Source organism: Pagrus pagrus (genome assembly GCF_965226575.1).
Source record: "Pagrus pagrus genome assembly, chromosome: 1".
Taxonomy (NCBI): domain Eukaryota; kingdom Metazoa; phylum Chordata; class Actinopteri; order Spariformes; family Sparidae; genus Pagrus; species Pagrus pagrus.
Genome location: NC_140185.1, coordinates 14,902,917 through 14,915,437, shown reverse-complemented (window position 1 = coordinate 14,915,437; position 12,521 = coordinate 14,902,917). Strand labels below are relative to the sequence as shown.

The 12,521-nt window shown below is 42.8% G+C and overlaps 1 protein-coding gene across 4 annotated transcripts in view; it reads right to left on the bottom strand.

Annotated features, from left to right (window-relative positions):
* lrp4 (low density lipoprotein receptor-related protein 4) overlaps positions 1-12,272 on the bottom strand; it is a 118,585-nt gene extending 106,313 nt beyond the window's left edge. For all 4 annotated transcript variants that reach the window (XM_084353127.1, XM_084353128.1, XM_084353129.1 and 1 more), the window contains exon 1: positions 11,928-12,272. In XM_084353127.1, coding sequence (XP_084209253.1) covers positions 11,928-11,988 — 61 coding nt within the window. In that variant the 5' untranslated portion in view covers positions 11,989-12,272. The remainder of the gene's footprint in view (positions 1-11,927) is intronic.
* Positions 12,273-12,521: the final 249 nt, after the last annotated feature.

The following is a 12,521-nucleotide window of genomic DNA, read 5'->3' as shown; positions in this document are numbered from 1 at the left end:
TATAATCTTATTGATATATTTTATATACTTTTTTGAAGTTTTACAGTAAGAACAGCAGGTCAACTTGAACTTGAAGTTCAAAAGAGAAAAAAATCTTGAACACATTCCTTATGTTTACATTGGTATTTGATTGAGCCCCTTATTGTAATCACAGTGTTGCATTTAAGACCATTTTTGGATGTGATGATGACAGGGAAGTCCAAGGTAAATCAAACATCCAAGTACATCTCTGCAGATAAACAACACCAAACAAAAGAGCTTTTGTTTGTAACGCAGAGATCCAGTGCTGCTAAACTGATGTGGTTATGTGGCAAGAGGCGAAAGCATGATGACATTGCGTGTTGAAGACACAAGGATGTTTACAGCATCCAGGCTGGTCTAATGAGTCTTTCCATGAGTCCAGTTATTATTTAAAATTCATCAATTATTCATTTAGCATATAAAATGTCACAAATGACACCAAATTCGCATCCTAGCAACTTAAAATTGACTAGCTTCATACACGTCATAAAAAATATGGAATTTTAATGTTCTAATATGGGAAAAAGTCAGCAAAAACTCCTATTTGAGAAATGATTGATTGGTGATGAACTTGATGAGTCATCGATCCCCAACTGTTTTAACTCTTTGCAGTTCTTAGTACGTAGGTCTGTTTGTCAGTTTAGTTTACAGTTATAAATTAACAGCACTGTCTGCTCTGCTTATTATAAACTCTGGCCATAAAACAATAGTGCCCCCTTTTATGGCACCAGCTCTCAATCACTGCACCGTAAACAGAGGACTCAGCCAGCCATGGGCCCTTATCAGGCGCTGCTGAGCTCAGTTCTATTCTGAAGGTGCTGTTATGAAACACGGAGTGGGAGTTGTAGTATTATACATAGCTGCCTGTGTAGGCCAACTCTTTAATCAGTCACTGTAATTGCCGGGATGGACTTTGAACCACAGACATATTTGTCTCCGCTTTTCATCCATGGCTAAACAACTAAGGGGAGGGAGGCAGCAAGCGCTTGGGCCTCGGCTGTGCACGGCTCCTGTCCCGGACCCGCGAGCAGCCAAGCATGGAGTAGCAACGGAGGGGTCACAAACTGAAGAAAGAGTTTTGGCTGAGGGTGGGACGTAGAGGGAGAGACAAGGAATGGAGGGGGTGGAGTGGCTCAGAAAGAGGGAAGTAGGGAGTGTAGAGGCGGCGAACGGAGGGGACATGATGGTACACAAGTCCCCAGTGGCAGATTAAGTGCTTTTAGGAGCCCAAACAGGGCTCTCCTCTGAATACTAAGACCTTTCATAGAGGCAACACTGCTACAGAGACACAACTCCAAAGCTTTTCCTTTGAGGCCCCTGCGATATACGAGGCTTTCAACTGCTTGTGCAAGAGTAGGTCTAATTGGAAGTCGAGGCTATACAAGGAGGGGGTTAGGGAGGCGGGAGCAGAGGAGCTAAGGAGAAGAAGAGAGGCAAGGAGGGGTGCTTGATTTAAGAGGCCATTGTTTTAACAAGTACATTCTGCCTCCCCCTGCTTTCTCCTCATGGCCTCCCCTTCAGATGCCCACACTCCACAGAGTCAAAAGGCGGCGTTTAGCCCCTGTGAACGAAGAGGGGCTGGGCTTGTTTTGACACTTTGTCCTCCTTGGCTTCTGTGAAAAGGCCCGGCTTCTATGGGCCACTCGAGTTCATTAGGGAGTGCAAGCGCTTTCAGTCGCGTCCCCATTCCGGCTCCAGACCTCAATGGGGCCTCCAAAGCTCTTTACTGTTTGTATAATAAAGACCCTCACCACCTCCACAACGACCACCTCCATTTCCTTCATCACAAGCCTGGCTGGGTGAGTGTCTTTAGGGTAAGGGTCCGTTGAAAGAAAATGGTGAAGAAGAAAGAGTAGGGCGAATGAGGAAGCATAAGCATGAAGACATGACAGGGAGGGAAGGTGGGAGAGAAACATTCCCCCTTCCCTGAAGTATGAATGGTGAAGGCACAGTGTTTCACCTGCATCAACAACTAGCTCCAAGTGCACTCTCTCAGGTCAAGCCTTGTGTGTTTGTTTGTGTGTCTGTGTCGAGTCAAGTTTCAGCTCTCACACTTTCAGGTGACATCACTGTGCGTCAGTATCGAGGAGACAAAAGTGAGAGATGTCACTCTAGAAGGGCAAAGGCACTCTGAGATCATAAGAGCCCCGAGGAAGTCTCAGCTGCCTGTGTGTGTGTAGATGTGTGTGCATTAGCTACACTTGGAGATAATTACTGTGAAAGTGGGGTTATTTTAAATGTCAGTTTTCTGAGGTTTCTGAGTTTGCTAGCTAGCAGTTAGTTACCTATGGTATGGTATGTCCTAATTTCTATTAAAATCTATACCTGAGGCACAGCAGTCTCTGTTGATATCATGAACTGGGGCTACAATGGAAATAGGTTAAGTTATGTATGCTTCAGTTTTATGCATAGGATTTTGTTTCATAGCGTAGTTTCATAAGACCTTAAATGTGATCTGGAATTTGACTGTACAACAATACATAGGAGAAATCAGCAGACATAGCTGAGTGGCAAAGGTACTGACATACAAAAAGTACTCTGGAGGGACCACGGTTTAGGCAGTTTTATATCATGTTTTAGTTTAAAATGTAAAACACACATCGGGCAAATGTATATCAGATTACAAAAGCACAATAATTGGGATGTTATTCCAGTGCATAAGTGCATTTTGCCCTACCACCCAATAAATAAACGATCAGGAGGTGGAGGAGCAATTTGCACAGTCTCTTGAATTGTGATATGATTGTCAAATACCACATTATACTACATCTTTTCTGTGAGGACAGACATTCTTTTGCACTCCTGTTTGTTGTGGATATCTGTATTTTCAGTTGTGTTGAAACAATCCAATAATTAGTCTACTCACAGAAAATCGACAATATTGGAGAAATCAATGAATATTTTCAGTAATTTATAAAATCAAGAATGATTCATATTATCCAGTTCCAATTTGAGCATTTGCGTATTTCTTTCTCTAAAATTCAGTATTTATGTTTGGACTGTTGAGTGGACACAATGACTGTCACATTAAAGCAGGTTTTTGTGAGTGTGTGACTGAGATTTCTTTGGATGCGTTTTTAATTCTGTAGGTGCCATAGCGTGGCCCCCACTGGTTTTAGCAGCTAGAGGGACATCAGATACATAGCAGGTGCTTCCTTGCAGTTGTATAGTTTTAGGGAGGTGTGAGAGGGAAAGGCGACACTGATACACCATGTGCTCATACTGTATGCAGTGTGATCAAAAAGTCCCCCGAGTCGGTTCAGCTGCTTTTCTTCAGAGCTGAGCGACATATCAATGTCAGCTGGTGCGTGCGTCATGTTTGGATGAAAATGTTGGACCCTAATGAACTTAATCACATTCATCAGCCATTAACAACTGATCAGATATCTTAGCTTCCTGTTGGAGTAATCAGTTTGATTCACTTCATAAAACACAGTTCTGCCAATTAGGTGCAAAATGGAAGAAAGAGTGATTGCCTCTATTCAAAGCTTCCCATTTCTCTGTGAATTTATTCCGTTGATGTTGGAGAACTACAGGATTTACTTGTTTTTCACTACATTGGCACATCAGGACTCGAAGCTGCACCCCAAGTCTATTGCTAACAGTGTAAATGCACAGACAGGATTAGTTGAGATGTTACAGGATTCAACACTCACTAGTGTGTGTTGGGGAGAAAGTGTGTGTGGGGTCTCAGTCAAATCATATCACACGCTAATCTTATCTGAAGATTGAACTGGAAGCCGTGTGTGTTTGTGTGCCCTGAACATATGGCTGAACAGGCTGTTGCCTGCATGCCTGCATACAGGCATGTTGAAGGAGGTGAGGAACCTTCATTCAGCCACCTTTTGGAGGTGATCTATGAGACAGCTGCAGGCCCCCATCTGCAGGACCCCCACTGGCGAACAGAGAGGGTGGGCAGGAAGGTTAAAGATTGTGACCATAAACAACCTGAAAGAGTTTAAGGTGCTGAGCATGAGAAGAGCAAAGATATGATCAGGAAAACAGAAAAAGAAGGAAAACATCCCGACATGAGAATAAAAGGCAGCTGTGTGTAGAATGAAAAATACCTGGAAAACATCTAGAAAAAAGAGAGAAATGGTCATTCAGCTCTGAGCTATGAGTATCAAATACCCAATATCCTGTAGCCTTGAAAGGTGGCACTGAAAAGATGCAGAGCCACAGCAAGTACCTAACAAATGTCACAAAATATGGTACTCGCTTGTCATGCTATCGCCTCAATTGTTTCGAACTTTTTTTGCCATGACTGTAACTGTTTTCAATCGAAGCTGAAAGAGGATGGAGCAAGCTACAAACGTCTCAAAGCCTACAGGCATTGTCTGAGCATGTGTTTGCGTGTGCGTGTTCAACTAATTAGTGGGCTGAAGATGAATACTGTAGCGTGGAGAAACAAAAAATGGAGTCACAAGTCTGACATCAGTTAGCAGGAAAAGCTTTATCTCCTACCATCTACAAGGCTGCATAGAGGGCAGGCTGTTACTGAGCTGTAGTATAAAGCATACACACACACACACACACACACACACACACACACACACACACATACACACACACATACACACACACACACTTAGTCCATGACCTCAGCATAGTGAATGAGGCCATGTCGAGTTAGTAAGGAAGCCTTTCTGCCCCTGTCTCTGTAGTTATTTATATCCTATAAGCAGCTGGGTACAGTAGTTTTTTTTAACATAACTCAAACAGGTAAAAAAAAAAAAAAAACATTAAGCACTTGTTGGATTAAAATACAATCAGTGTCATAGTGTGTATCTAATGACAAAAGGTGTATGTGCTATTGACTGAAGTTAATCTACAGTGGTCGTGTTCATGATAGGGAAGGGACATGTCCTCCAGTGCCACGGTAATGTGTTTTATGACAACAAGGGAGCTCTAAGGTACAGATGTGTAAGTTATATCAGACTTTGGCTACACAGGCAGTACTTTGAAGGATAAATCAATTGTTGGTCTGGATCTTTTAATGGAATTTTTTTTGGCAATAAAAAAAAATCTACAGTAGAATACTTTCTTCAAAGCTTTCCTCCATTCGTTTGTTCACAATCCTTACAATTTAAGAACATCCTGGAGAAATTCTGACAAACAAATGTCTCGATGTTACCTCTGCAAGAAATAATCTTCCATCTAAAAAGGAGTTTCAACAGTTAAGCAATGATCATCCAACAGAGGAATAATCATATGATTAATTGCTGTCCACAAAACAAAGAAAAACTTTCTGAACTGGCTATTCATTTGGAAGATTGATTGGACACCTCCCAACCCCTACAGATGACATGGAGACAACCGTCTTTCACTGAAAAATTGTTCAGATGTTTCTATTGCCCACAGACAAAAGTCATCTCCCAACCATATGTTTATGTATGTTGCCCACTGTGAAGTTTCACCCATTAGACACGCTGAAAATATGGCTGTACAAATTCCTAGTCGCCACTCAATAAAGACTGGACCCATACAGACACTGGCATCAGACAAATGTCTTCCTTTTGTCTGCAAAGAGGATCCCATGATGTCTTGGTTATAGAGACAATACGCAAGAATAAGTGGCTTATTTTTAATGCATGGCTGACACCGAATTCCAGGATGTGAAGAGACCTTTCATCACAAAAAGCCACGATCATTTCACACTGATGTCTTCTTCTAAATTTTCCAGAATTTCATTAACGTTCCTGCAGATGCCCCCCACCACCACGTCACAGAGAGAGAGGACTGATGCCTCAGAAGAATTGAGTTACTATGGATCTGTACAAGTGTGTGTCCTTCAAAATGCCTTTGTGTCCCTGCCCCCCCTCCCCTGGTTGTGCTCAGACAGCGAGTCTCCAGCCCTGCTTATCTTTCTGTCCTCTACAGCAGACCCCCGCTGAGACAGAGAACCAGAGTTTATTACAGTCTCCAATAATCTGCAACCCCCAAGGAACTCAGATTCATACTACGTGGCCTAAAAAATGACGAACGTCTCTTCTGATACCAAACCTCCGTGGTGACGTGCCCTGAATTTCATATCACAAAAATTTTACTGTAACAGTACAAAGTAACAATATCACAGTACACTTGTACTGGTGATGTCATTTGACAAAACTTGTACCCTGTGAGCAAGTCGTATGTGTTACCTGAGTTTACAAAAAAGTGATGGGAAAGAAAAGAAATCTTTATTCAAGTGAAACTAATAATTTTGTCATAGATGTTTTAATGAAAATTTCTTGCTTGTGTTTCCAGCTTCAGACGAGAATGGACTGCATTGACATACCAATTTGTCTCTCATTCACACTCACCCTCACACACCGATGGCCAATTGCTCTCCCTTTGGGAGCAATTTGGGGTTTAGTGTCTTGCTCCAGAACACTTTGCCATGTGGACAGGAAGAGGGATCAAACCACCAAGCCTACAATTTATTGCAACCTCTACAACCTGAGCCACAGCTGTCCACCGACCCAATACTGATTAATCAAAAGAAAAACTGAAACTGGCAAATAGTTAGTTTGGGAGGCTAATTTCCATCAGTTGTCTATGACCAGATTATGAATGTATTAAGTAGGGGCCCAGATGAAAGTTGATCAGTGGTGCATGAAGCCAAAAAAGTACAATTTCCTTAGTATAAACTGGATCTTCCTCATGTGCGGCCAAGTATGCACGTTATAGACTTTGGCAGGAGAGCCGGCTATCTTCAGGTTTTAGCCCTCCGCTAAGTTGAATGGGCATAAAAAGATTTAATCATGCAGCTCTTCTCGACTTTCCAAATGCTATCAGACCAAATGAATCAAAATCTTACAGTTAAATGAGTCACTTTGCTGGGGTTCTGATGCTTCATAAAATGTATCCACCATTTTAAAGCGGCTTCTTTCAAAAGATAATGTAATAGGAAAATTGTAATGGGCCCTTTTTGGGCCCCTGCGCATCACATAATGTCGTACTTACACAGTTTGGCCACTACGTCAAATTGTCCTCAAAGCCCAGCGCACTTCCTGGGGGCTTGGGGCAGATGTTAAAATGCATATTGATCATTTGGGGTTTCTTGTAGTCAGGACCAAGGAGCTAAACTGCACATTAAATTCCCTCAAACCACCAGTCATTTGAATAAATGAACACATATAATAGGAAATCTCTCGTCATCCTTGTAGTGTGTGATAGCAGTACACTGTAATATAATACAAAATTACAGATTTCTACAAGTGGATCATAACCGCCAACTGCTGGTTACTGCACTCAGGGCTGCCAATAGTAGACTTTGTTTGTTTGCTTGCTCATGTGCTCTCAAAACAGACATCTGTGACATATATTAGCAATGTGAACATAATTGAAATGGGCCCAGGGGCAGTGGCATCATGTTCTGAAATCAGACACGACCCCAAAGACGAGAGCCTGCCCGGGGGTCTCTCGCAAAGGAGGCCGGCCTTGCAAGGAGAGAGCCAGGTGATTTATAGGAAGGTAGAGGAACATGAGGAGAGGAGCGGCAGGGGGAGGGGGTTTAAGGTCTGACATTTATCCATATGGGAATGTTGGAGGGGGGAACTTCAAATCAAGTAATCATAGGTTACCCCCACTGCTACCTTGGAGGTGCAATTCCATCCCCTCAGCAGAGACACACAAAGCACAGTGGGGGTATCAGGTGGCCCAGGCTGCCTTCCCCTGGTGAAAGCAAAAGCCTGGCTGACACCAACCTAACCAGCTAGACCAGAGGAGGACACACACACATTCATTCGGGATACAAAAATCACATGCACTCATCCAACACAGCAGCTCCAGTCTCAGATCCATTAATGAAACTTTCACCCTCATCCTCCCCCTGTAGCTCTTGCATAGCTTCCGCCTCGACAAGAAAGTTGCCAGAGTGGAAGGTGAATGTGCATTTATGCCAAAACAATCAAACCCTGCCAGGAGTACAGACAAAGGAGTCCCATTTCATAGACGTTGAGCCGCGGCCACATCCTTCAAAACAACCTTTCCCTGTTGGAGAAAAGTATCGTCGCCTGCTGCACAGTGGAATCTGTACCAAAAACAACTCGTGGCGAGCAATAAATCTGTCTGTAGGCTGAGTTATTCAGTAATATCAACATTGCAACACCATTAATACCAACACAATTACTCTTAGGACACTTAATCAAAAGTGGTGTTGGAGCGATTTTGCAAGACAAAGTCATAAATTAATATTGTAATGCTCGCTGGGTACGCAAAACCAAGCCTGCAGGCTACTAGTGAATGAGCGTGTGAGTGTGTTTGTGTGTGTGTCGAGGATGAGGAGGGCAATGTCAGGGGACTAATCAATCCGAGGTGGGGATACAGGCGGCAGGGAAGGGCACAGGGCCAATCTCTCCACCTCCTCTTTTCAACCCTCTTTCTCCTCCTACTGTCCACTGGTTTTACATCTGTGAATTGGCAATAGTCCTGAAATGATAAGTCAATTACCAGATTAGATGATCAAAAGAAAGTTTATCAAAAACACCTTTAATAATATTGCGGAGGTGGCAAACGCCAGGGTTTTTATGGCTCAAAATTGTAATACTGCTGACACAACTTCCGAACAACGTTTTCAGTACCTCACCTTAAGTAATATAAACATTTTCTTTTTTCATTTAATAGAGGAAGCCTTATCCAGTGTTATGTGATCGAGGAGCCTTCCACTTTTTAAGAGTACACTTATATTTAAGGTTTGACGTAAGCAACTCTTTATTTCAGTTGAAGTGACCTTCAGCTACAATACGAAAGAAACTCATTCACTCACTCATTTATCAAGGGAAAATACCAAACATTCACCACTTTCAGCATCTAAAATGAATGTGGTGATGTGCTGCTGCTTTATAATATTTGAATTGAATACCTTTGGGTTTGGGGCTTCAGGTTGGACAGAACAAGCAATCTGAAGATGTGGCCTTGATTTCAGGGAAGCTATGATCAACATTTTTATGACGTCAATAATCACAAGTTGCAGCCCACCTCTTTCCTTTGTGTTTTACTGTCATCATCCTCAGTCTTTTCTTTTTCTTTGTTTGGCTGCAGCAGCTCTAACCAACCAACCCCGCTCAAGGAAGGAGTTTTTTGGACAGTTGCCAAGCTGTCAGATTCGTACAGCAGCCCTGTCTCGGTTTAGTCCTGCTCAGTTCTGCAGGAGAAGGATCATCATGCAAGACGAAAATTTGATCCTATCCCTGGCGGATTATGGATTTATCTGTCAATTATGCTTTACTGTAAGTACAAATGTGATCTAATATGCAGCGATGCCTTCAGTGAAACAATACTAGAGGTTCTAATTTAACCTGTGAGCCCAATCAATAGTTGATTAGTAAATGAGGAGGGTTCAGTGGGGATCATGGGAGTGGGTGAGGGGTCGTCCTGTCCCAGATGACATCATTAAACTGTATAAAACACTCTCCAACACGCCATTAGTCCAACCCAGCCCATTACTGCAAGGCCAGTAGACTTGGCTGAGAAGGCATTTTGACCTTACACACATGTTGGAGACTCTCTCTCCCTGACACACACACACACACACACACACACACACACACACACACACACACACACACACACACACACACACACACACACATGTTGGAGACTCTCTCTCCCTGACAGACAGACAGACACACACACACACACACACACACACACACACACACACACAGGCAGAGTAATAAATCGTAGCCTCAGGTCATCTACTGTCAGCTTGGTCTTGCGGCTGGCCTCTATAATGCCATTCACTGTACACAGCTTAGAAATTACAACCTTTATTAATCTTTTCATGGAAACATAATGTATAGCTTATCATACAGCCGTCAAGAAAATAAACAGCTGATATGTCAGGGTTGGATCAATATATCACTTTTTGCTTTGAGCATTTTATTTAGGCAATTAATTCTTCAAAGACATATATCTATGCTGGTTTTTCAAGTATTCTTGAGTTTCCGAACCACTGGATAGCTGTGGTATGAGACCCCGCCTTTAAGAGCCACTAGCCTTAAAATAAAGTCATTAGTCTGAGTGTCAGTGTCACAAGGGTTTAAATGCTATTTCAGAGGCTTTTCCACCCTGACAAAAATAAAACAGGGGGGAAAAAAAGGAAGATGTTTTATTTGGAACTCCAAGTCAAAATTAAAAGATCCTGAACAGAAAATTGGAAAAAGACACCATCTTGAAAAAAGTACTAACCCTACAAAACCAGCATCGGTTGATCTATATGTTGTGCAGAAAAATGCCAACAGCAGCAGCTCACACTTGTGCACAACAGACAACGACGTGTTCAAGACATGATACAGGCCCGGCAGACTTAATTGCTTTATGACGGAACAAGTCCGTAATCAAAAGAGCGCGGCCCCCCGCCCCAGATAAAGAGGGGAGGTGGGGGGAAACATTGATAACTACATCTGAAAGGATGAAAGAGCCAACTATAAATAGGATGTGGATCATCCAATGGGGCTTTTGTTTTCAATTGGATATCGAATCTTATCTGGTTGACATTTTGGAGACAGTCTCCTGGTGACATTTAGGAGTTGTCACAATTACAGCAACCTCCTTTTGAGGTCCAACCAGCCAATTTACAGATAGAGTGTTGGTTAAATCTTTTCCTATCATGTCAGAGGGCACAGCACCTGAGTGTATCACTGGGTGTGTATGCATGGTGCTTAGCCTAGCGAGTGTGTGTGTGTGTGTGTGTGTGTGTGTGTGTGTGTGTGTGTGTGTGTTTAGAAATAGCTTCTGTAGGGTCCTTACATTCCAGCGGCTGTTCTAACATGTTGTAAATACAAGGTGTGAGAGAAAACATAGGAAGGGGGTGGTGGAAATCACTCAGACCTATTACAAGTGCTGCTGGGGTCGTGAGGACTGAAGAGGGGGGGCAGGATGTAGGTTATCACAGATAAACAACGCAGTTCACCTGCAATCATAGCCAAGAGCACCGTGCTTGGTTTACTTTTTCTGAAAGCTGGGAAAATAAAAGCTGCACCGGCAAACTTGTCAGTCGTATCTCATGGACAGGGGTCTGTTTTAAGTAAATGGATCACCTGCACAACAGACTTAAAAGTGCATCTTTTAACTAACTGATAAGAACTTCCTGTCATCTTATAACCCATGCAAGAGCACAAAATCCATCTCAAAATGCTCTTTCTTACATTTCATATCCCATTCTGAGCGTCTAAGCATCGAAGACAAGCTACAGTTTTAAACAGCAATCACAGGCATTTAAGATTTGGGGTTTTATTCCAACATCAGCCAGGGTCAGCTCATGGCATTGTGCCCAAGGTGGAGATCTGACAGGACATCAGGCACATGCATACACTCCTCATAGTGTACTACATACAACCCGACCTGCATGCATGTAACAAGAAAAACTACCTCAAAAATCCTCTATAATTACACCCATATCATCACAGATCAATGCATTACAAAATGTAATACACATATATCCTGGAATACCGGGTGAGTAAGATACACGGAGCCAGTAAAGCTTCAAGACTGCAAAAAAATAAGTATGAAAAGTGCACATATAGAATCAAAAGCAGCATTTTCACAAGTCAAAACCATAAAATAATATATCGCTTCAACAAGCATGTTGTCAAACAAGCTTTAAAAACACAACACTCGCACTCAGACACACTTTCCACTACAGTTTCTATTTTAACCACCTTAATTGCACTTTCTAACAAGGGGAAACTTGGCTGCTGAGTGGAAATGGCTGGATACGTGAGTCAAAAACCGTTTCACAGAGCTTATAAGGAGGGAATTTACAAAAGAAAAAAAAAAAACACACACACACACACATACACACACTCACGTCCAACAAACACCGGCGGTGCGAAAATACCTCCGTACACCTTCTCCAAAACACGCTCACATGCAGTTTCCAACTCCACTTTGCGGCGTTTTTTAAACGGACATTTTCTTACCTGGAGTCTGGCTGAGCAGCAAAGTTACCAGGGAGCCCCACAGCACCGCGGCCGGCTGCATCTTGTACCCCGCTTTTCTCTCGCTTCTCCCGGGCTTCCCTTTTCCCTTTTTCCCTCTTCTTCTTCTTCTTCTTTCTTCTTCTGCTTCTTCTTCTTCTCCTCCTCCTCTCAGTTAAATATCAACGGGCTTTAGTTACAAGAAGACGCTCCGGCTTTCACGCTAACCTCATACCATGACTGACTTGTTAGCCCCTTTTCTCTCCCCGACCTCCTCCGCCTCCTCCTCTTGTGTGCGATAACGCGACAAACCCGGGATTAAAAAGTTAACTCTGAGGGCTTCAGCTCGGCCACGGTCTCCAACATGTTGTGCTCCAGTTCTCTACGCTGTAGCCACCAAAAGGAGCTGTGGGCCGTACCAAACGCAAGCTGCGGGGGAGCTAGCTGTGTACACCGTGGTATTTCTAAGCTGCCCTGCGCATAAATGAGCAACGAGGACAATCATTTACACGTAACTTAGTATAAAAATACAAACCAAACATTAAAACTCAAACTGTTCTTTGTGTTTTAACGTTATGACTCCTAATCATTTCTCGT